Genomic DNA, 25817 nt, shown 5'->3' with positions numbered 1-25817 from the left:
ACGTGCTGCTGCTAAGTCGCTTCAGTCATGTCCGACTCTGTGCGACCCCACAGACAGCAGCCCACCAGGCTCCCCCGTCCATGGGATTTTCTAGGCAAAAGTACTTGAGTGAGGTGCCATTGCCTTCTCCAATGAGCAACCTAGACAGCATATTAAAAAGCAGAGACATTACTTTGCCAACAAAGGTCCGTCTAGTCAAGGCTATAGTTTTTCCTGTGGTCATGTATGGATATGAGAGTTGGACTATAATGAAAGCTGAGCGCTGAAGAATTGATGCTTTTGAACTGTGGTGTTGGAGAAGACTCTTGAGAGTCCCTTGGACTGCAAGAAGATCCAACCAGTCCATCCTAAAGGAGATCAGTCCTGAGTGTTCATTGGAAGGACTGATGTTGAAGCTGAAACTCCGGTATTTTGGCCACCTGATGCGAAGAGCTGACTCATTTGAAAAGACCCTGATGCTGGGAAAGATGGAGGGCAGGAGGAGAAGGGGAAGACAAGAGAATGAGATGGTTGGATGGCATCACCAATTCAATGGACATGAGTTTGGGTAGACTCTGAGAATTGGTGGTGGACAGGCAGGTCTGGTGTGCTGTGGTTCAATGGGGTCACGAAGAGTTGGACATGACTGAGCAACTGAACTGAAAGTGAAAAGGACTTACTGTATATGTATAGCACAGAGAATTCTACTCAATAGTTTGTAATGGCCTATATGTGAAAAGAATCTGTTAAAAAAGTGGACATATGTTTATAAATAACTGATTCACTTTGCTGTAGAACAGGAACACTGTAAATCAACTATACCCAATAAATTTTTTTAAAGTAAAAGAAAATAATAATAAGGGGGGAAACTTATTTTTAAGAAAACAAAGCAAGATTTACTCCTATAGCTATAGAGATCAAATATACTGAACGAACAGCCCTGACTTTGAGATAAAGTATTCAAATTCTAGTAAGCAAATATGATTATGGATAAGATCAGAAATCACAAGTTTTTTAAAACTGTGATTAAACTTAGGAAACTTATTTTACCTAGGACAAATTACTGTTAGAAGTAGCGTATACCCAGTATTTTGGACATTTTTTCCCCTGATTAAAATTAGGAAATTTAGGATATTTTAAGAATAATTAACATAAAAAATTCACTGACCTAGGTGTTCACATTGCAGCAAAAATTATAAATACACCTATAACTACTACCCAGAAAACGAATCCTCAGTATCTCAGGAAGTTCACATGGGTCTGTTTTCAGTCAAGTCCCCTTCTATCCCCATCAACTACTTGCTGATTTCTATCAGTATAGACCAATCTTTCCTTTTTTTTGAACTTCACATAAATGGAATCACATAATGAATAATGTCTTATGTCTGGCTTCTTTTTGCTTAACATGTTCCTGAGATTCATCTATGTTGTTATATGAATTAATGGTTTGCTTTTTTTTAAAAACTGCTGAACAGTATTCTACTGTATGAATATACCACAACTTTTTTAATCCAGTCCTTCACTGGTGACCATATGAGTGGTTTCTAATTTTTGACAAGTATGAATAAACCTGATATAAACGGATATACAAATCTTTCTGGAGATGTATATTTTCTTTCTCTCTCATATATGCATGGTCAGTTGTGTCCGAGTCTTTGTGACCCCATGGACTGTAGCCCATCAGGCTCCTCTGTCCACGGAATTCTCCAGGCAAGAATATTGGAGTCAGTTGCCATTTCCTCCTCCAGGGGATTTTCCTGACCCAGGGATCGAACCCGAGTCTCCAATGTCTCCTGCATTGGCAGGCGGATTCTTTACCACTGAGAGTATTTTCTTTGCTCTTGGGTAAATACCTAGACCTGGAATTTCTAGGTCATGGACCAAATGAATGTTTAAATTTATAAGAAACTGTCAAGCTTCTTCCAAAGTGACTTTGCTCTTTTATACCCCCTACCAGCAAAGCAGGAAAACTCTGGTTTCTTTACATCCTTTCAGAGACTTAGTACTGTCAATCTTTTTGATTTTTACCATTCCAGTGGTTTTAATTTGCAATTCCCTGATAACTAATGATGTTATTAGCACTTCTCATGTGCTAATTGGCCATTCTTATATCTTCCTTTGAAGAGTCTGTTCAAGTCTTTTGCTTATTTTTAGTATTCTCAAAATGGTGTCTTAAGATGAGCAGAACATTTTAATGAATAAAGTCCAAATTTATCAACTTTTGTATTTAGTTTGCTTACATGTTAAGAAAAACTGCAAAGAGCCAGAAATAGGAATCCTTGATAGACTGACACCCAGAGAGATGATCTGGACATTATACATTCAAATAAACAATAGGAAGGCCCGTTCAATGATGAGTACCCTGGTTTCAATGTTAACACCATGGTTTTACCCTAGATACAGTGAGTGGGCAACCCTAGGTTAATTATCTGGTTTAGAGCAGGAAGGGCTGATAGCGCTTGGAATAGGCTTCCCAAACCAGGGACTGATGAAACACAAGCAGATACCACCATATGGCTGAGCCTATACAGATTGCCAGAGACCATCCTGACAGCTATTACTTTTATGCATAGATAACTTCTTTGATGTAATTTTTAACCACACTTAAGGCTCTAGATGGTTAAACTATGAAAATTTGACACAAGGCAAGAACTGAAAATCTACCTCCTACAAGTCTTCCTGTGCGTGGCTGGTCAGTCAGACAGTAATTAACTCTAATTGGCCCCCCTACAAGCTTCTCTGCTTTCTACCTGTAGCGGAGTGGCACTCAAAAAGCAAAATAACTATTTCTCAGCTTTGAAAACATCAAAGTAAAATTTTTAAAAATTATTTCCAAATGGATCCTTTAAAAAGTAAATGAACTCTTGCTGCAATCAGCAACAGGAAAAAACTTAGTAATCCCAGTTAGAAATACCTTTAGGAAACTATGAGCTGTGTAGCTAATTACTCAAATAAGCAAGGATCAATAATTCTAAAATATCGTGCATCTCAGAATATAAAATGTTCTCATTTAAATATTATGATACAAAGAAAGAAACAAGCTATCATTTTGGTAGAATCTTCATTTATCTAACTAACAGTGCGCAATTAATATTTCATATAACCATGTAGAGTAACACTAGATTCTTAATGGATTGTATTGATTAAAGCAGAAAGTTCAATGCTAATGTTCCTGTAGGGGAAAAACAAAATGATTCGTTATCTCATGCAGAACAAATCATGAATTCAGGAGCTTGTGACCACTAACCTAAGGGCCGCAACAAGACTGGTTTTGATAATTTCCATGCAACACATAAATGGACTGTATTAAAGGAAAAAAGATTCCTAGAGTAACCCAAACAAGCCCCAGTTGCCACTGCTGAGGCCTGGAAGAGAATTCCAGGTCACGGATCGAAGGCAGGATCGAAGCCTGGTTCCACCGGCTTGTAGCACTGCTTGAGGTTCCTTCACACACACTGTTGAAATGATAAGGGGGTTTCCACTGTGACCCTCTAGACCTGGAGACCTACTGCCCATGTTCATGAAACGGCTGCAGTTTCTATTGTTTTGTGAAATAGGTAATACCATCTTAGGGCTTACACCCCTGTCCTGCCCTTTTACTCCTATATTCCATCTTCTAGTACTATATTCATCCACTTTGCCACCCTGCCCTGTCCCCTTCTGCAGACGCTTCTGGACTGAGTGGAAAGCTGTGAGGAACGGTCAACAGTCTGTGCTTTGTTTTTCAAAGTGGCTGTACCAGTCTGCATCCCCACCAGCAGCATGCGTATAGGGGGCGGCGGTATCCCTTTTCTCAGCAATCTCTCCAGAATCTGGTATTTGAACATTTTGATAATGGCCATTCTGGCTGGTGTGAGGAAGTGCCTCACGGAGGTTTGGATTTGCATTTCTCTGATGGCTGGCCCTGCTGAGCGTCTTTTCATGTGCCTGGTAGCCTTCTGGGCGTCTGCTTTGGAGAGGTGTCCGTCTGGGTCTTCTGCCCATCCTGAGTTGAGACTGGGCTGCATGAGCTGTTTGTGTGTTTTGGAGATTGAGCCCTTATTGGCTGCATCATTTGCGAGTGTCTCCTCCCAGTCTGAGGGGTGTCTTTTCACTTTGCTTGTGGTTCCCTTTGCTGTGCAGGGCCTTGTGAGTTTGGGTTCCATTTGTTTCTGTTTGCTTTTGTTTCTATTGCCTGGGGAACTGACCTAGGAAAGCACTGTTAATTTATGCCGTAGGCTGTTTTGCCTGTGCTCTCTCTTCCAGGAGTTTTATGGTGTCATGTCTCAACAAAAACAACAAACAACCCTATACTTCTAAATGGGCAATTATAATTAAATGTATGCAGAACTGATGCAGGTGGAAACCTAACTCCCAAGTGGTGTTAGTGTTTCTTGGCATTTAATCTTCCGTTACCTTAGAGAATTAAGCATGTAGACTAAGGATAGAGCTCCCACTTGAAGAAGAAACTAACTAGCTAACTAGACAGATGTGATTAGGAGGGATCCGATCCTAAAGGAGGGGAGAAGGCCTTAATCACCTAGTTTCCTTAGAAATCTAAGCAATTCTACAAGCTCATCGTAAGAAGTATAGTCAAACACTGGTGTGTTCCAAAGCAGGTCTCACTTTCCTTGGAACTAGTCTGCTATTTTGGGGTATGTGGGGGAAGAGAATGACACAGCTTCTTGAGGTGGCCAGCTCCTCTCCTCACATCCCCGGATGAAGGACAGAAGGGGCTGCCATACCCATGGTAGGCAGTGTCTTAGATCGAAGTAAAATAGCTACTTAGGTCCATTTTTTAGATGAGGATCAATAATAACTTTTTTTTTTCTTTTTCAACTTTAAAACCTTCTCAGCTTGAATGCCCTAAAGAGAATGGCAGTTAAAATTTACATTTTAGAGATGGAAAACACAAGACAAAGATATAATAAATAACCAGCCTGAGGAGTGAGGTGTTCCAGGTAATCAAGACTACGTTTCAGCCAAGTGGGTATTTGCTATCAGACAAACTCTAGTGGGAACGTGAAACACTGTGGAAGATGACAGAGGTGAGTTGATGTTTAAAAAAACAAGAACAACACACAACGCTATACTTCTAACTAGGCAATTATAGCCAGGTGTACATACAAGGAGTACAGGTATATTTACTTTTTCTAGAATTTAACCTCTTCCGTTGCTAAGTCTCTTACAAAATAATCAAGGCATTGCTTGACTCTAAGGATCGTAGGGAATAAAATGTCACCACTGCAGCTGCTGTATTTCCTGTTCACAGCCCTTCAAATTTAAAAAAAAAAAGGAGGGGGGTGAAGGCCCAATACAAATGTGGAATTTAATTAGTTAGTAAAAGCCCCAATCCTTGCCCGAAGTCTTGTTCTTCCTGTAATATTGCATTCTTCTCTTCTTGTATAAACTTTTCATTATGGAGGAGACATCTTTATAATACAATAACTCTAGTTATATTGTAACTGCTGGTAACATAACTCCTGCATTGGAAGAGCCAGCATGTTCAAGTAATGTTGTTTTAATACAATTTGTGTTCAGCAGAAAACCAAGTTGACTTGGTCATTTAGAATTTGATCAATGTGAATTAGTGTCTTACTGAGATAAACCATTTGATCATTTAGAAATTGATCAATGAGAATCAGAGGTAAAACATTTATCATGTACATGTGGTATATCAGAGCCATTCACGCAGCACGAAAGTAGGTTATAAGCAGACATCAATAAGTGTTAGAGATGATGTGCAGCGAAACTGTCAGCTGCAGACACAGATACATGCCTGACAGTATATAATTTTAATCCTTTTGATAAGGCAAGTTCCTCAATGAGGCAGCTGGCATCACTGAAAAATTATAGGAGTTCAACTTTCGGAAAAATGGGAAGAGGCACAGCGATGCTAAATATCTCAAACTTTGGAAATAGGCTTTAATTAAAAGTTTAAGCAGAATGTAAGCAACATAAATTTCCTCGGCGAAACTTTTAGAAGAGCTCTAAGACTATTAATCAGAGTAAACTGTATCCCCGCAGTACAATTAGTCCTATTAATCTAATACTTCCAAACTCAAGTCACATTGACATTCAAGCCCACTGGCTTATGCATCGAACAGAATTATAAATTTGCCAGTCAAAATCTTATTTAATTATTTTACAGCCAATTAAGCAGGATCTTTAAACACTTGCTTAAAACTGTCCATAATCCACATGTGTAATTACAGAGAACATGAGAAACACCTGCTGATACCACGGGCATGTCATCCTCAGCTTCACTAACTCATTCGTAGTGTAGCTATTAAAATCACACATCCCAAAGAGAAACTAAACAGCATGGCCAAAGTGAAACCCTAATAAAACCAAGGACATTTTAAAGTGAAAAGAATTTTACGTTGATGCAAACATTTGACTATATAATACTTTAAAAAGCCATTTTATCTGGAACAGTTTTTGCAAAGCATTCTGCAGAATCACCTAAACTCCTTCCACGGGGTAACTAATCTTTTAATACGTTACAAGGATAACCCAGGCTTCTTCCATGAGCCTAAATTTATAAGTCAGGTTTGAACAACTTCGTTCAAGGATAAAAGTGAAAACCCTTGCTAACGCCTGGCACACAAAGGAGCATTACCAGCATTCACATCCGACCGCACAGAATCACACTCCTTTACGAGTGCTTCATCCTTCAAAGACACTGAAGCCAAGCTAAAAAGTTACACCTCTAATGAGATCAGTCCAGAAGTATTTTCAATAGATCTATGTCACTTGCCATATACGTTGTTATGGAAGGTAGAAGTGGCCAGTCCATTATCTAAAGGAAAACATGGGACGGAAAGATCAGTCATCTCTGAAATGTTTGTTTGCTATTACATTGTCTTCCCGAGGTTTACACTGCCTTTACGATATCTCACATCGCTTTGATATTGCTCTACACATTTGTTTCATGTTTGTTTCTGTATTTTAAAAACAACTTGTGTGTACATAACACTGTGGTAACGTTTCCTCTCTGTAGGTGTGGTATACTGACAACAAGCCACTGAAGGCAACTGGATTCTGATGCTGACCTAACACACAGCCCTGCAGCACCGTCTGCACACTCCTGATTCTGTCTGTCCATCCTGAGAGCTCTGACACAGCGCGTACTGGGCTGTCCCGTCTTAAGCGCTTTACATGCCGTCTCCCGGCTGGACTATGAACTTCCCGTGGCTATGATCTCTCTCTAATGCTCTTTTGGGAGTTCTTTGTTTTTTTCTAAAAACAAATACAGAAACCTCCACAAGTTCCTACAGTGTGTTTGTTCTTTTGTTATTTTTAAAAAATTTTTCTGGCCCCGCCCCATGGCATGTGGGGATCTTAGTTCCCAGACTACGGATGGAGACTGTGCTGCCTAAAGTGGAGGTGCAGAGTCTTAGCCACTGGACCGCCAGGGAAGTCCCCGGGAGGTTTTAACGTCATCTCGATTGTGTCTGGAACTAGATATAGAAATTTCTCCAATGGTGCAGAGTTTTACAACATGAGTTGGATATAACAATAAAATACTAATATAAAAATAACAATATATAATAAAAAGAAAAAAAAATCTAAGTTAATTAAGCAATTTACTTTGTGCTAGACCTGTCTGTGCTAATAAGCACTATCAATATAACAATTAATATAATATTTTGCTTAATTATCTATAAGGTAGACTACAAGGATTAATACTGAACATAATTTTCATTAACAGAACTACAACATGGTATTACTGCCAGAAAACTAACCCAGAACTAACACCATAATTTGCTCTATTTAACAGATAATAACAAAGGGTGATAAAGGTGGTAAGGGGTACTTACAATGACCATTTCAGCTGAGCTGAAAAGGTGTATCTTTAGAATAGAAGCTAGATATAGGGGGGGGGGGGGGGGGGTGTGTGTGTGTGTGTGTGTGTGTGTGTGTGTGTGTGTGTGTGTGTGTGTGTGTGTGTGTATACACATCAGTGAGTTTACCCAGTGATTTCAGTTTTATAGCTAATTTTAAAGCTTTTTTTGGGGGGGGGGAGTTCTTGCATGAAAGTAAACACACATTCTTGATCCCAAATTACTTAATTTCCATTGAAAAAATGATAAATAATTTTTAATAACTTCATGTTTATTAGGGATGCAATTATCTCACCACAGTAGCACTCACTCTGGATTTTTTGGGAAGCTTTGGGTTTATTAAAATTCTGTCTTCCACCTGCTCTCCTATGATGAGCTTCTAAGTTTCATGCCAGTAAGACCCACCTGTCTCCTTCATGGCTATATACTGAGAACACAGCTGAGGGCAGGTTTCATAGAAGCACTATGAATGAATGATGTGCTAATAAAACAAAGTGGGGAGAGTGGGGAGTGGGATTCCATTGGCTCTAAAGTGTTTTCATGGTTTGCTGCCATACTATACAGTGAGGGACTGAAGTGTGAGTTAACATTTAAGCATCCCTAAGACAATTCCATCAGCTGTCCTGAAGGATGCACCAGTGTACTGGTATTCGTCACATGTGGCCCCAAATGCTCTGAGCGTTCATTATTCTTTCTCTTTACTGTGGTTTTGTATGGAGCCCTCCACCCCCATCAGGCGTGTAACAGTGCCCTTGAAATTGCATTTTAAGAAGCTTCCATCTCGTGTAATGAAGGTGTACCCAAAAGAATCCTTCCATCAGATAAAATTAATGAAACCCTCCTCAAAGTCCTCCAGGGTGTGCTGTCTAGGAGGGTTAGCTGAGTCCAGCTCTGCAATGGAAAGGATACAGTACACTGTCCTGCCAAAGACTGCGGACATCATGATTCTCTGAGGTCCCCAAGGTTCTGAGGAGAAACACAATTCCACTGAGGAATCTCTGTGCCCTCAAAGGTGGTAAACATCTCATGCTGCTGAAGCACTATCATTTCCTTGGCATGAAGCTGCCAATCAAAATACCGTATTCTAGGAGTTCAGCCTAGCAGGAAGTGGCTGAAAAACACGACATAAAACCACTTTCTGAAGAGCCAGCTCCGGACGTTCCTGAATTTTTGTTTGCACTGGAGTTGGCCAAACCACAAAGTCTGAGGGCAGGGTCCGCAAGACTATCCTAACTTCTGGTATCAACTGCAAGTTCAAGGGGGTTCCCAAACTACCCTAAGCTTTGAAAATTCGATAAAAGGATTCACAGAACTCACTAAAGCTATGTAACTCAGAACTATGGCTCATTATGGGAAGTGCTACAGAGAGTCAGCCAGAAGAAGAGAAACACAGGACAAAGTCTGAGAGGGTTCCCAATGCAAAGTTCCCACTGCCTCCAGGAGGGACAGCCCTCCTGGTATCAGTGTATGTGACAAATGTAGAGCAGCATCAGCTAGAGCTGCTCACCCCATCTCCGTGTCCTGAGTTTCACTGGGGCCTCGTCGCATAAGCTGGCCTGACTGCTCATGTGGCTGACTTCAGTCTTTGGCACTGGGCTGATACCACATGGCCTAAGGGGTCCGTTATGAATAAGAAGACATTTCTTTCACTTGGGAAATTCCAAGGATTTAGAGATTACTCCCAGAAGCTGAGTACAAGGGCCACAGTTTGCTCTGGGGAAGGTTAAACTGTCTACTACATTGGATGAGAGTAGGAGCTGATCAAGAACACCACCTTCTAAAGATAAAAGAGGATGATGCTGTTGCTGCTGCTGCTGCTGCTAAGTCGCATCAGTCGTGTCCGACCCTGTGCGACCCCATAGCTGTTGAGGCTCTGCTTAAAACCAAGTCCACCCTACAGATCCACGCCATTGTGGAGAAGGTCAGTCGTCACGACTTCCCTCTGTGCTCCACGCAGGCTCTCATTCTGCAGTAGGCCAGTCCAGGCCGGATTATATGCTTTCCAGGGCCATGACATGGCAGCTGGGTGTGGCTTCAGAAGAGAGAGTCTTTTCATCTAAAATCAGACTTGTTTGTGAAATTCAGCTTCCGCCAATCTTCTTTCCAACATACTAAGTTCATATTTCTGTTTCTCCTTTATCCCTTCTATCCAAGTGTTTGCTGTGGGCTGAAATGCATCTCCCCCAAAATCTGTGTGTTGAAATCCTAATGCCTGGTGCTTTAGAGAGTGAATGTGGACAGAGGATTTTTTAAAGAGGTAAGGTGAAATGAAATCATCATCAGGGTAGATCCTAATCCAATGTGATTTATAAGAGGAGATGAGGACACAGATGGAGAGAGGGAAGACCATGTAAAGAGAGTCACGTGTAAGCCAAGAAGAAAAGCCCCTGGAGAAACCAACCCTGCTTACATCTTGACCCTGAACTTCCAGACTCCCCAACTGTGAGAAAATCAACTTTTGTCGTTTAAGCCACTCAGTCTGTGGCAGCCCTAGCAAACCAGTACACCAATTAATCACTAATTCACATCTAATCTCTCAGTGACTTTTGCATCCATCTTTTTTCTTTCACTTGCCAGAGACTTCTCATCTGGTATTTCTGGCTTTTTATTTTTCTTTTCCATGCCTCCAATCAAACCTCGCATTAACTGTCAGTTTATTATTACTAAAGGACCACAGAACTCAGAGTACTCACCTGGCCAAACATCTTGCAATGTGTGTGTAACTTGTGTGTGTGTGCGCTCAATTGTGTCCAGCTCTTTGTAACCCCATGGACTGTAGCTTGCCAGGCTCCTCTGTCCATGAGATTTCTCAATCAGGAATACTGGAGTGAGTTGCCATTTCCTCCTCCGGGGGATCTTCCTGACCGAGGGACTCAACTTGAGTCTCTTGTGTCTCCTGCCTTGGCAGGTGGATGCCCTACTGCTGCACCACCTGGAAGACTATGACTTCCGGCTAAATGAAGATCAGCTTCTTAGTTCAGCAGGTAACGAAAGCCCCTACAAGCTTTTCCACCTTACCTTGCACTAGTCTCCCTGCAACAAACCACTGATCTTAACTAGTTTGTCAGCCACCAACTCCGGGGCATGGTTTTCCTTTTGAACACCTTTCCCTCCTGACTACTCGATACTCTTCTTCAAGCCTCAACTAAAATGCCATCTTCTTTATGACTTCATAGATCATCCTGGTCAGAATGGATCTCCTTTGATTTATCTTAAATTTTACTTATTTGTATAGCTTCAACCTTACAAAGAAGACAGATCCGGGGTGCCAAGTGAAAGGTTCTCACAGTACAGAGACGAAAGGCTTGAAAAACACTGCTTTGCCATTCGTGGGAAAGATAAAAACCCAACTTTAAGAATACATATGGAGAGTGTCTTTGAAAATCAAAATCTATCCAATTCTATATCTACATTCTGAAGATAGCACATTAACCTTTAAGAGTGAGATTTATGGCTCATTTTTAGAAGGTCTTTCCTGTCTGCTCCTAAAGAGATAATTTCACTAAGGAAGACTGGAGGGTTCTATCTATTTAAATATACCTTAAATCATACTTTTTCTAAAAAATATTTTAAATCAACATTAAAATAACACCAATATCCATTACCACACAAATTACAATACGGCAGAAAGTAATAACATTCTACCCTAGGGTTTAATCATTTTATCAAATGCTTATAAACATGCCAAGGAAGGAGGTCAGAGCCTAATACAATCTTTTGACTAAACCTGTCACAACACCTTTCTGTGCTTCACTAATTTGCACATGTGCGACTAACAGTGGTTACACAGCAGAAGTATCTATACACTCAGGAAAATTCTGAATGTTTTCTTACCTAATGTGAGTACTGAAAGCAAAGGGAAAGCACAGGGCTATGGGTCAGGGACACTCTGATCCATCAATTACAGAACACTCATTTAATCATCCCAAGGATTAATACAGGGAGCAATTTAACATCACCTTCATAATCAAGGGCAAGGGAAAGTTCTGTGATTTAAATGTTTTCAAGGTACACGTAAAGCAATAAAAACAGCTTAAATGGGAGAAAGACAGATACCCAAATTTGGACATCTCCATCATTTTATTATATGAAAGTAAATGATCTCTGTGTTTCTACTGTTAGAGGCAACAATTTAACATCCCCTTCATAATCAGGGGTATCCTACTAAAATCATATTCCAAATGAAAACACCACCACCATTGCTTTCAAGTTCCCCAGAGTTCATAAAATGGAGTTGCAACATACTTTCATCAGAGGCCTGTCCCTTGCACTGGAATTCCATGATAGCAATATTGGTCCAAACACACTTCCAAGTATTCCAGAGGGCTAACGTACGTGCCAAAGAGCGGTAAAGGCGTGCTTTCGTCTTGTCGGGAAGGGTACATAAGGATAATACTATTAAAGACTTACTTGAACTTTGCTTCCACCTCCTCGGCAGCTTTCTGGTATTGCTCGGTGGTAACTTTGTAGAACTCTGAGCTCTGTGGATAAAGAGAGAGCAGAGTTTTCACTACTCAAGAGGACAACATGTGTGCAAGACTTACGATTTCAAAAACTACATAAAATCTTGTGTCTGCCGCTCCAGCAGAAGGAGGAAGATTTCTTGCATGGTGACAGGAATACTTAAAATAACATGTAAGATTATATATTTAATAATGGTATCATTGTTGGCATACACATTGTAATCACAGACTAAACATTCATGTAAGTCATCAATATTTGAACCTTCTGAAAAAATTCCTAACGTAGTTCTGAAAGACTATTTTGATCTCCCGTATTTGGAATCTACCACTGCAAGACCAAAGAGCACTTGAGATGAAATGTGAAATTCACACACCATATTTTCCTATCATTCCAGTGTTCCACCTAGGATATTAAAGGATCATTTCTTTTTACACTGTATATTTGTCCTCAAGATGGATTCTTTACCAAGTACAATTTGTTCTATCATCTCCATACGACCACAAGAGCATCAACATTTATAACAAATTAATCAGTAAGAACAAGGGGGCAGATTTAGGTAATTTTTATTAAAAAATGTTTCCACTATTACATGAATGAACACATAAGCAATATAAATCAAGTTGTAAGAGCCAAGTAATGCCTTTCCTGGGGCAGCAATATTAAAAACGATCCATTCTGACTAGCTACTGTGAAACCTGTCTTACTGCAGGGGGTGGCCTAAATGACCCGATGAGCCTTCAGACTCCATGAAATATCCTGCAAAATGCATTGCGGTACAAAAGAACACAATGCAATGCAGTGGTCTATTGTGTCCCTTCGTTCTCTATTCACTCAGGTTTCACATGCATGACTTGGGGTGGTTTATTTTTTAATACATCATTGTTGGTTGGTGAGAAAATGAAAGTGAAATCCTCTTCACACCCAGTGACCCCTTTGCATTTAACAATCTGGGTTGCCCAATGACAGTCACATCCAGGTTTGCTGGATGTAGATAAAATCAATAGGTATGTGATTAGACAGCCGGCTCAGGATGGCTGGAGCAATGGACAGGTCACCATTTGAGATGATGAATGGCTCTCTATCAACCTAGAGTCCCCGACGATGCTAACATTTACTATAATCTTATTTGGGCTGCGATTTATCTTTCTTGCACCTGATCAATAAAGATGAACAGAACAGTTGTAAGGATCGATTGTAATTTTTTATCATTTTCAAGCACGAGGTGCATTTCTGACATGAAGACAATATTCTAAGTGTACTGCTTCTGCCTTTTTAAACACTGCAATGTGAGTGATCAACTGCACCAGTCTATACACTGAGAGGTTTTAATTCTTCTACAGGTCTCGAGCTATCAAAAAGTCATTTGTCTCCTCAGATTATTTTAACTTCCGGTTGTGTCACGCCTTCCTATCAGTTCCACTTACAAGGCTTTTCTTTCCTTTAGAACACATACTAGTCAGGACATGCTCTTTCGTAAGGTTTGGTTTCAGCTTTTCTCAGAACCCTTCTAACAAAGAGGGCAGTAAAAAGGCAGTTAGAAAGAGCCACTAACAGTGATGAGGGACTCCCTGCATCACTATGGGGAACGGTCAGATTGGCATCATGTTACTGAACCAAGTATTCAAATGCCAGCAAAATAAAAATGTCTTAATATTTTTGCTTAGTGTATGCAATGAAACTGGCATCTCTGGACAGAGCCAGGAAAGATCTGGTTTCTGGTTCTATTTAGGGTCCCTGAGCAAACAACCTCTGCCGGCTTCCAATCCAGTGCTCCTTCCTCACCGTAAAATATGGACAATACTAGCACAACTTATCTCTGCCAAAGCTGCTGTAGAAATCAAGTAAGGTGGGCAAGAGAGCTATAAAACCTGCTCTGTGTTTTCATGGAGCAAGACGAACATTCAAATAAAAGAATTTTAGAGACAAAGAACTAATTTGGGCAATTCCATTCTGGGCACACATACAAAATGATCAACATTAAATATTAACTTTCTAACAAAAATGATACACAAAAGCAAGAGTTCTGCCATAATATAAACTAGCAAACTCCCTCCTGCTTTGTAACGCCAAAGTGCAGATTAAATTGCTAATTTTGTCAAACTTTCTCCTTCAAAGTTAAATATACACAAACACACATGCGCACATACGTGCACACACCACACACACACACACCTGTACCTGTGTTGCCTGCAGACCTAGCGCATGATTTCTTGAAGTTTTAAGCTGATTTATGCTCCACATTTCAAACTCAGTGACCAGTTTCTGACACTGCATAAATCTAACAAGAAAAGTCCCCAAGACACAACACCATACAACAACTAAGAAAATAAACACAAATATGCCCAACATCTGTTTGTAGACCATGTTTAATTCATTAAGTATTTACTTGTTCAGTCAACAAAATGAAATTCTTATTTTTCCAATAATGTCCATCTCGGAGAATGAGATCCTCAAGAAGCCATCTCCCAGCTATCTACCTGCTACAGGAGAAAAGAAAAAGAAGTGTACTGAAAGGTCGCAAACACTGAGCTAAAAGCGGTGGGCAGTGTTACTGGAGTTCAGAAAACGTAGAGATCTCTTTTGACCTGAGGAAATACTTCTTAAAATGAATAACCATGCTGAAAACAAAACCCCAAACCAAAAATACTCCCAATATGTCTGCCCGCTGGAGAAAAGACAAATATGTATTGTGTATTCATAAGTTGGAAATCTATACAGTGATGAAAAAGAATGAATCAGACATAAAGTGGGGCCAAAAAAGCAAGTTGTAGATATGATACAGCACAATGCAATTTATGTCAGTTTGGAAAAGGGCAAAACACTGAAATAGTACTGGTAAACAGTAAGCTCTATTGATTAACTGTAAGTGGTGGCAGTTATGTGTGGGTGGTAAATGAGGAACAGAGGGGCAGAATGTCATAAAAGAATGCAATGCGGGGGACTTCACTGCACTGTCATATTTTTAAAAGTTGGGGGGTGGGTACACAGCCAGTTGTTACGTTGGTCATAAATATTTTATAATACACACAAAAATTGTGTTACTCCCCCTCACTCCCCAAAGGAGCTAATCAACCACAAATGACTCAGTAGAGCTAAAATATAAAAAATACGTGTGGGGGATACATGCTGAAGAGAGTGGCTGAATGCTAAGCTATTGCAGAGTGTTGATACATTACAAAATAAAAGTTCTTTTTTCTCCAGCTCTGTCTTATGTAATCATTTCAGACTTATAGAAGGGGGCAAAAACAGAAGAAGGTTCCTGCATATACTTCACTCAGCGTACCCTCATGTCCACACCTTAGATGATCACAGCACAATTGTGAAAACTGGTAAGTAACAATGCTACAGCATAGAGACTTGCGGCATCTGAATTAGACTTTATTTCTCACAGGATCTAGCCCCGGATCCTATGTTGCATGTAGTTGTCACAGCTTTCTTGTCTCCTCTAATCTGTGACAGTTCCTCAGTCTTGCTTTGCCTTTGATGACCTCAACACCCCCAAAGAACACTGGTCAGATGTTTTGTATAATGGCATGCAGTTTGGGCCTGTTGGATGTTTCTTATGGGTGGATGGACACTATCCAACGTTATAGGGAAGGATACCACAGCAGTGATGTGCCCATCTCCATGCATTGCATCCAGGGTTACATTACATTAATAGATCTTTTTACTGGTGCTTGATCTCGACTTCTTGATTGAGGTGGTGCCTAAGAGTTTCTCCATAGTAAAGCTACTGTTTTTCCTGCTGTAATCAATATCTTACAGGAGATTGATTGACATTATGTAAATACTATGCTTCATCTTAAACTTTTGCCATCAGTTGTTTTTGTTTTTCCCAACCATTGTCTGCAGCAAGGATTTTTGTGGTGTTCTAATGATGTGTCAATCCTAAAGGACATCAGTAATGAAAACTCATTGGAAGGACTGATGCTAAAGCTGAAGCTCCAATACTTTGGCCACCTGATGGTAAGAACTGACTCACTGCAAAATACCCTGATGCTGGCAAAGATTGAAAGCAGAAGGAGAAGGGGAAAACAGAGGATGAGATGGTTGGATGGCATCACCGACTCGATGGACATGAGTTTGCGCAAGCTCCGGGAGCTGGTGATGGACAGGGAAGCCTGGGGTGCTGCAGTCCACAGGGTCACAAAGAGTCGGACATGACTGAGCAACTGAACTGAACAGAATGATGTGTTAATTTTTAAATGACATTATTGCATATTTAGACCTCACTGATATAATAATCTTCAGTTACTCTCTTACTCAATAGTGAAAACAGTATCCTCACAGAAAAAGCCTTAAAAAAAAATCTTCAAAGGGTAGGGAGCTCTTCTCAGAAAGCATAAATTCCCTACAACCTGGTTATGAAACAAGGGACAGGAGTAAACAAGGAACTATGTGAGGGTTGGGGGGAGGATCAGACCTGAGTCAGGAAGAGCGTGCTCTCCACCCCTATTCACTGTGAATAACTGAGAGGGCCCAGCCTCCTGCCAACACAGGCCAGTCCTTATCACTGTAAAGAGGTGACCACTCACTGTTGGGAGAATGAGCCAAATGGGCTTATGCAAGGATTGTAAAAAAGGGAGAAGGGGCCAACGAGTGGTTTCAGATGTCCCTTTCAGGGGATGTCTGAGCTCCAGATGCAGGTTTTCCCAAGGACAGGAATTGGGGCGCCATCCTATTTTGTGAGCCCTTGGGGAGAGGAATGGGGACCACTGGTTTCAGAGCCATCTTCGGAGCTTGTGAAACCGCAGACCTCCCTGGTCACACCCTGAATCTCTCGGGATGGGGTGCAGAGGCTGCAAGCTTCGCAAGCATCTCAAGTGATTCTGAGCACACACCAACTCGGGACACTACTGGGTTTCTAGAACAATGAAAGGAAAATGAAAAACGCACTACTCGGTGTGCCATTCAAAGTGAAAAATAAATCAGTGTTTTGGAAGAATTATAGCAAAACTACTTCCCACAACTGAACATTTTTTTTGGGGGGGGTGGCTGCACTGCATGTGGTATCTTAGCTCCCCAACCAGGGATAGAAGCCATGCCCTCTGCAGGGAAAGCACACAGAATCTTAACCACCAAAGTCTCGACCCCCAGAGAAGTCCCAACAGAACTAGAACGTTTACAAAGGTGCCGCGAAACAGGGATGCTGCTAGGCCCGTCCACAAGTCACTGATGGATCTGAAACTGCCCGAGAGCTCTGCCTCATGGCCTCCCCCGCCACAGCGCTCCTCCTCTGAACTGTACTCACCAGCAGTACAAGCGCCATAATATTCAGGTGGGTTGCTTTTGTTATCTATGTTGTCTTGAGATGGCCCCAGGTCGTATCTGCGGCTCTTTTTTGTTTACTCTGTAAACTACTGTCACTTTGTCATCCTGATGACTCAGTTTGTTGCTATGTGGCTAACCAACCCTACTGTCTGGAGTAGTACGTACTTACATCAATTGTATTTTAGTCTGATCACTTTCTATAATAGCCAAATTTTAAGTGGTCAGTGCTTCTAGTAAGTCAAAGCCACTTTCCTATTTCCAAAGAAATGTAAATGCACACTTATGTACACGGATATGGCCCTGCACAAAGCAATTATACGTATATGCATACAGACAATTACACGCACACGCACCCTCCACACACTGCTGTACTGTGTGTAAGTCCTCATACTATATAAGGTATCAAAGAAACAGCCTCGTGAGATGACCCTGTAAGGAGACCCCCAAAAAAGAAGCACGGAGAGGTGCCTGTGACCTGATCACTGCTTTGGACATGGCCACACTGTTCCATACCTGTGAGGTCCTTACAACCTAAAATTTAAAAATTCTGCATTCATATTCACTCTGCATAGTTTGCTGCTCCATCCATGATAGGAAAAATACTTGATGTGATTTGTCCAGTGGTGAGCATATTAAAAAGCAGAGACATTACTTTGCCAACAAAGGTCTGTCTAGTCAAGGAAGGCTATGGTTTTTCCAGTGGTCATGTATGGATGTGAGAGTTGGACTGTGAAGAAAGCTGAGCACCGAAGAATTGATGCCTTTGAACTGTGGTGTTGGAGACGACTCTTGAGAGTCCCTTGGACTGCAAGGAGATCCAACCAGTCCATTCTGAAGGAGATCAGTCCTGGGTGTTCATTGGAAGGACTGATGCTAAAGCTGCAACTCTAATACTTTGGCCACCTCATGCGAAGAGTTGACTCACTGCAAAAGACCCTGATGCTGGGAGGGATTGGGCGCAGGAGGAGAAGGGGACGACAGAGGATGAGATGGCTGGATGGCATCAGTGACTCGATGGACATGAGTTTGAGTGAACTCTGGGAGTTGGTGATGGACAGGGAGGCCTGGCGTGCTGCGATTCATGGGGTCTCAAAGAGCTGGACATGACTGAACGACTGAACTGAACTGGACTGACCTTCAAAACATGAATTCTTATTTGATACAAGACTAAAACATGTTTTCCATGAAGATTCTCTTTGAGAAGGTAGATCTTATAAATTCAAAGTAGAATGACAGTATCTTTCAGATGTTTCAGCACTATCAAAAACCTGATAAAGGTTTATATTTTGGGGGTCTAGGATAAGTGAACGGAGTTGGGAGGAGGTGAGCTATCTCCAAATACAATCATTTGGGATCTGGGGTTCTGTCACCTATATTGGAGGACAAGGCATTACTGGATCACTGGAAACAAAAGGCATTTTCATTTTCTATATCAAAACATCTTCCAGTCTCAGGCACCAGGGACCAGTTACTAAATACAGAGGCAATAAACCAAGTTAGGAGACGGAATGCTCCACTGAACATAACTCTTAAAATGTTTCATTTAAAACACATGAATATGCCGTCCATGGCACTCTGCACGTAAGATTCTTAACAGAATAGTGAGAAGAGCACACACTTTGGAGACAGACTGACAAGTCATGGCTCCACGGCTATGGAATATAACTCAAGAGCTGTCTCCCATCTGTGAAATGGGGAGGGTAATAATAAAGACCACCAGGACCCTTGGGGGATTAAAGATGATAAGTCATACAAAGCTCTCTGAAGATTCTGCTCAATACTCCGTAATAACCTGAATGGGAAAAGAATTTGAAAAAATAAACAGATATATATATAACTTCATCACTTGCTATACACCTGAAACTAACACACACGTTGTCAATAATCAACTGTATTTCAATATAAAACAAAGAATTTAATAAAAAAAATAGGAACAGTTCAGGCCGTGAGAGAAAGAACTTCTGTGAGTGGCCTTGACATTTTTCTTCAACATCCTTTTTTCAAAAAAAGCAAAATCTAGCAAAAAATAAAATACATACATAAAATTAAAGCCTACAAATAATAAATGCCTGAGAGAGTATGAAGAAAAAGGAACCCTCTCTACACTGTGGGTGGGAATGTAAATTGTTGAAGCCACTATGGAGAACAGTATGGAGGTTCCTTAAAAAACTAAAAATAGAGCTAACATACAATCCAGTAACCCCCCTCCTAGGCATAAATTGAGAGAAAACACTTATTTGAAAAGATACATTCAACCCAACGATCACAGCAGCACTGTTTACAAGAGCCAAGACACAGAAGCACCCTCTCAGGTGGCTCTAGTGGTAAAGAACCCACCTGCCAATTCAGGAGACTTAAGAGATGCGGATTCAATCCCTGGGTCAGGAAGATGCCCTGGAGGTGGAAATGGCCACCCACTCCACAGTATTCTTGCCCGGAGAATCCCATGGACAGATGAGCCTGGCGGGCTACAGTCCACGTGGTTGCAAAGAGCCGGACACAACTGAGTGACTTAGCACGAACAGAAGCAACCTAAATGTCCGTCAACAGATGAATGGATAAAGAAGATGTAAGGAAGGGGGTGTGTGTGTGTGTGTGTGCGCTTTCCAGTTTGTGCTAGTAGTAAAGAACCCACCTGCCAATGCAGGAGACCTAAGAGATACAGGTTTGATCACTGGGTTGGGAACATGCCCTGGGGGAAGGCATGGTAACGCATTCCAGTATTCTTGTCTGGAGAATCCCATGGACAGAGGAGCCTGGCGGGTACAGAGAGTCAGACATGACTGAGGTGACTTAGCATGTGTATATAGATATATATAAATGGACTGTTACTCAGCCACAAAAAGGAATGAAATAATAGCATTTGTAGCAACACCGACGGACCTAGAGATTATTAAGTGAAGTAAGTCAGAGAAAGACAAACATCACAGGATATCACTTACATGTGGAAACTTTTTAAAAAGTGATACAAATGAACTTACTGATATTTCCAAAGCAGAAACAGACTCACACAAAGAACACTTAAGTTTATCAAAAGGGGTAATGAGGGTGGGGAAGAAAGATAAATTAGGAACTTGGGATTAACATATGCACACTACTATATGGTAGCTGACACTATCACTTTTTATTAAGAGCTAATGAAAAGGAGCATGCTATTATCTTGAATCTTAAAAATTTGAGATAAATCCTTTATTGTTCACCTCCCCCCTGCTTCCTCAGAGCCCTGTGGCAGACTGCAAACACGGTCACAATTCTTGACTCTTTTCTACATTCATGTCCTTTAGTGACACTTTCTAGCCTCCCTCATCATGAAAGGGTGAAATCTATTTTTCTACCACTCAATCTGAGCTGTGCTTGTGACCTGCTCTGGCCAACAGAATGTGACAGAAGTGATGAAGTGCCAGTTCCCAACCCAAGACTCGCTCTTGGAACCCTGCCCAGATGTCACATCAACAAGCCCAAGCTAGACTGCTGGACAAGGAGTTTTTCCAGTAGTCATGTACGGATGTGACAGTCGGCCCATGGAAAAGGGCTGAGTGTGGAAGAATTGATGCTGTTGAACTGTGGTGTTGGAAAAGACTCTTGAGAGTCTCTTGTACTGCAGGCAGACCAAACCAGTGAATCCTAAAGGAAATCAACCCTGAATATTCACTGGAAGAACTGATGCTGAAGCTGGGGCTCCAATACTTTGGCCACCTGATGGGAAGAGCTGGACTCTTTGGAAAACACCCTGATTCTAAGTAAGATTGAAGGCAGGTAGAGAAGGGGACGACAGAGGATGAGATGGTTAGGTAGTATCACTGACTCAACGGACATGAACTTGAGCAAACTCTGGGAGGCAGTGGAGGACAGGGAAGACTGGTGTGCCGCAGTCCATGGGGTCGCAAAGAGTCAGACTCAACTTAGTGACTGAATAGCAACACCAGTCTGCTGGAGAAGGAAAGATTACAAGTCTTCCCCACTGAGTCCATCATAGACCAGCCAAACTGCAGCCAACTCAGCAAGAGTGAGCCTGGACAAGCTGAAAAGACTTGCCCAGCTGATAGCAGCCCAAACTGTGACAAACATGTAGAATCAGGAGGTAAATAAACGGTGATTGCTCGGAGTCACAAAGATTCCTCTGTGTTCTCACAGCATCACAGACTTTGATCAAAGCACCTGCCACCACGTACCAACAATATATGTTCACCTGTTGTCTTTCCAGTTAGCCCACAAGGTCCCCGAAAGCAGGAATCTTGTCCCATTTATCATTATACTTAGAGCACTCAGTTTACACGACACACACAACTTACTGAAATAATGTTAAGAGTGACCTATTCATCCTAAAGTGAATTCCAACTTCTGCTCCTATTTAAAACAGAATGGGATAGAGACAGGTCTAAAATGAACATCAGAACACGGAGAACGTGCACTACTACATTTATTACGTACCTCCTACAAACTGACCAGCACTTCAGTGTGCTCTGCTATGTAAAAGGGAAATAAATATTGCTAAGGATTGTGTTCAATTGCAATATCAGTACAATAATAGTTTAAGCTACAGATAGTAGCTTGAGCGAGTAAGGACGTCATTTTTCTCATGCAATAAGAAGTTCAGATGTTAGAAACCCACGGCTGATGCAAGTGCCAAGGACACCGTGAAGTATTCCTTTCCCAGCCACCCTGAGCACTTGGCTTTTGTCCCCAGGGTCTCAAGATGGCTATCACACCTCCAGTGAGCATGCCCAGGTTCTGAGGAAGGTTACAAGGGAAGAGAAGGCCTCACCAGAGACTCCCACTTACATCTCTTTGGCCAGAATTATACATCATGCACAACCTTGGCTGCGAAAGCAGCTGGGAAATTAAGTAATTTTGTTTTCTCACTTCTGGAGTAAAGAAAGAGAAGGGAGGCGTTTGGAATTGGTGTTTATTGAGCCAATTTATCATACCTGCCACAGACAGCTGAAGGAACAGCACAAAACCATGAGCAAAACAGTGAGGTGGATCTTCAGATACAAGTATTCTAATAGTTCTTTTCCGTCTCCCTGCGAGTTCTATTTTGGGGTATCGGGGGATTTACCCATTTGGCATTCTGATGCCCAAAGTTTTTAGCCAGTTGTAAGAAGGAAACGGCAATCAACAAGCGTGGGCATCATCCCCGCGTTTGGGCTGGCTGTGGCCCAAGTTTCTGAATGTGTGAGATGCTGCCATTTTCCATTTGCAAAGTTTCCTTTTGGAAGTGTATTTTAAAATGCATGTGCAGACACACATTATTGCTAGACTCGAAAAGCATCTTTTCAATTTCTAAATTCAATCAAAAGAAAACATGCACATAGTATATTCTTATAATATTTTCTCAGGTTCAGAAACTTATTTCGGTTCTATTATCACTAACATGACCATTATCTGTATCATATGAGAAAAGACCAAATCAAATGGTCACAAGAAAAATCTGTTAACTAGCTCTTGTCAGTTCTTTTATAAAATGTTACACAACACTGCATGCTGAGATGCAATTTAAATTCTGGTGATCTGACACTGTTTCTCAGAGGAGACGGACACTCCTGCACACCATCCATTCAGATGGGTGGCGACTCTGATTATTTAGAAGAGTGGATGAGAGATGGAACGAGTCTGACCTTGGATGTGAGCAGACTGACTGCAAGTGTGGGTCTCCTCTTTTTAATCTGGTCTATAATTATCACCACCAACTGTTGGTCTCCATCCCTCTTGTATCCACCCAAACACAAGGATTACTCTATCTGGCTAGCTAGTTCAAACAAACGTCTAGTGTTTACACAAACCAACAGAAGAAGCCTTCCTACTGACAATGTCAATAAGAGCATTCCTACTGTTAAGTAGATGGACTCAGAACTGACTTATTTACAGTTTGTTATTAACACTCAACCAGGAACTGTTATAGTCTGTAATCAGCTGGCTGCAGGTAACTATACTTCCCCTAATATGAAAGTTAAGCATCTGGGGGCAAATGCAGTACGGCTATAATTCCTGGCCCAGAAGCCCTGAGACAGTCATTTACTGTCCAGTCATATGCTGTAACTATACTCTAGAAAGAGTTCATGCTTCCTCAACCATCCTGTCTTTCTACAGAATTATATAGGATCACAGAGACTGACTGACCTCCACCACAACAATTTTAAGAGCTATAGAATTTTTTTTGTTTTAATCACTGTCTAAAACAACTTCAGTTGATCAAGTGGTTTCGGTATTTCTCCCAACAAACCTTCTATAAGGCAGCCTGCTGGTAGGTTTGAGTTCTGCCTTCCCTGTGTTCCTGAACAGGCTGAAGTTTTTTTTACAGGTGGGCAGGAGAGCAGAGCAAGGGATCTGACAATTCTTGGTGAGAAAAGTGGCCCTCGAATAGAGTAGTTGGCGTCTTGAAGAACCTTCCACCTCTCAGACCCATGGTCTTGATTTCATTGTTCCGAGACATTCTCCTTTTACTCCTTTCTGTCCCCCGAACCCCCTGGAGCTCAGGCGAATTCTGTCAACAAGACATAGTCTGCAAACTGCCAACACTGGCTCAGATACACAGAATATCAGATTCAGTATTCTGTTTCTAAAAGGCACACCAAGGAATGGTTTGGGTTATTTAAACCGAGTCTCGGTTTTTAACACAAAGACGAGGACCTTATCTTTCAGGATGACTGCATCAGTGGAACAATTTAAGTTCAGAAATTGGCAGAAAGCCTGGCTTCTCCTTGTGGAAGACAGGATTCTCCATCACAATACAACTCCTGCCCACAGGCCCTGGCTCCCTGGCCTAGCCATCAGAACCTAGATCCCCATTAATTTACCTATACAACTACGCACAAACCTGAAGAATGATCATCAAGTAGATGGATTTGAACTTAATCTCTGTTCTTTGAACACTGAGTAATGCTTTGTGTAAGCAATAAACTTACAAGGCTAGGTATTTGTCCTGAGCGTCCCTAAATATTTGCATATAACCATTTGTGTGCATCTACAAGTATATCTTAACTTTTCTCAGCCTTACTTATTTCAAATCCTTATTACTGGTGATCAACAATAAACTACTGATTTACTAAGCAGTTCCTAATGATTCAAGGGCTTTCCAGGTGGTGCTAGTGGTAAAGAACCCGTCTGCTAATGCAGGAGCTATAAGAGATGTGGGTTTGATCCCTGGGTAGTGAAGATCCCCTTGGGGAGGACATGGCCACCCACTCCACTATTGCCTGGAGAATCCTCTGGACAGAAGAGCCTGGTGAGCTACAGTTCTTGGAGACACAAAGATCCGCACACAACTGAAGGGACTTAGCACGCAATGACTCAAAAACCCTATTAAGTTCCATAGCAAAGACAAATGAAGATTCCCTGTGGAATCTTTCCACAGGGAAAAGACTATTAGCAGTAGCTTACGAAAATCTCTCCTTCCTCCTTATATAACTCCATTTGAAGCTAAATATATGGTCAACTCAACTAAAATTTCCAGTTTGCTTCTATTTCGGCTGAGCCATAAGCAGAGTTGTTGCGTGGGACTTCCAGGTAGGCTGCTTAAAGACAGCTGACCTCAGCTGACAGGGAATCTTTTCAGTCATTTTGCCCCTTTTCCTTCTTCTAGTGTGCAGTGTAGATGTGATGGCCAGAGCTCCAGCAGCCACCCTGCAGTGAGCTGACCCTGAAGAGGGAAATTCTGTACTAGGATGCAAGAGCGAAACAGGAAGTGCCTGGGGCTCTGACGACACTGAAGCTACCATTCCAGTCCTGGGACTGCTCACCTCTAGACTTTCATTAAATAAGGGCGGGGGGACCCAAAACAAAAAAACTTCCTAATTTAAGCAATTTCATTTTTATGATAGAGAGGGGCAAATGAATGAGGAATAAATGTTCTTTACACCTTGGTATATTTGCTTTTTGCACGCCTCATGAATAACTTTAATAAAGTCAAATGCAATGACCCAGTAGGAGCATCTTTTTCCTTTGTGGAATCCTCTGCTTCCACTTGTCAGAAATTTATTTCCTTCTGCCTCTCTCCTTTCCTGACACAGAACAGAATTAAAAATTTTTAAATGATGCTTAACTCTAGCATCAAAGCTTACTATCTCTAAAGAAGCCACATTCCATGGAAACCACACTGTCTCCTGGGCACCCTGGCAAAATTAATACACAGCTTCTGTAATTACCTTTTCATTCCATCTTTGCTATTTCTCATATAAAGAAACAGAGCTTCTTCTGGCATTTCTACTTTTATTCCATGCACTTTAGAAACTTCACTAATTAGAGTCTGAGGGGTTTTTTTTTTTCTTGATTTAGTTT

General features: G+C 41.4%; 1 protein-coding gene across 1 annotated transcript in view; it reads right to left on the bottom strand.

The window, feature by feature from the left end:
• CHCHD3 (coiled-coil-helix-coiled-coil-helix domain containing 3) overlaps positions 1-25817 on the bottom strand; it is a gene marked incomplete at its 5' end in the record, with an annotated part of 295128 nt that overhangs the window by 47232 nt on the left and 222079 nt on the right. The window contains one exon of the mRNA XM_010831751.1: positions 12216-12286. Within this exon, the coding sequence (XP_010830053.1) occupies positions 12216-12286 (71 nt within the window). The remainder of the gene's footprint in view (positions 1-12215; positions 12287-25817) is intronic.

This window comes from Bison bison, unplaced genomic scaffold, assembly GCF_000754665.1.
Source record: "Bison bison bison isolate TAMUID 2011002044 unplaced genomic scaffold, Bison_UMD1.0 scf7180017864530, whole genome shotgun sequence".
NCBI classification, from domain to species: Eukaryota; Metazoa; Chordata; class Mammalia; order Artiodactyla; family Bovidae; genus Bison; species Bison bison.
The sequence above is the reverse complement of the archived record's forward strand: the minus strand, read 5'-3'. Positions and strand labels throughout refer to the sequence as shown.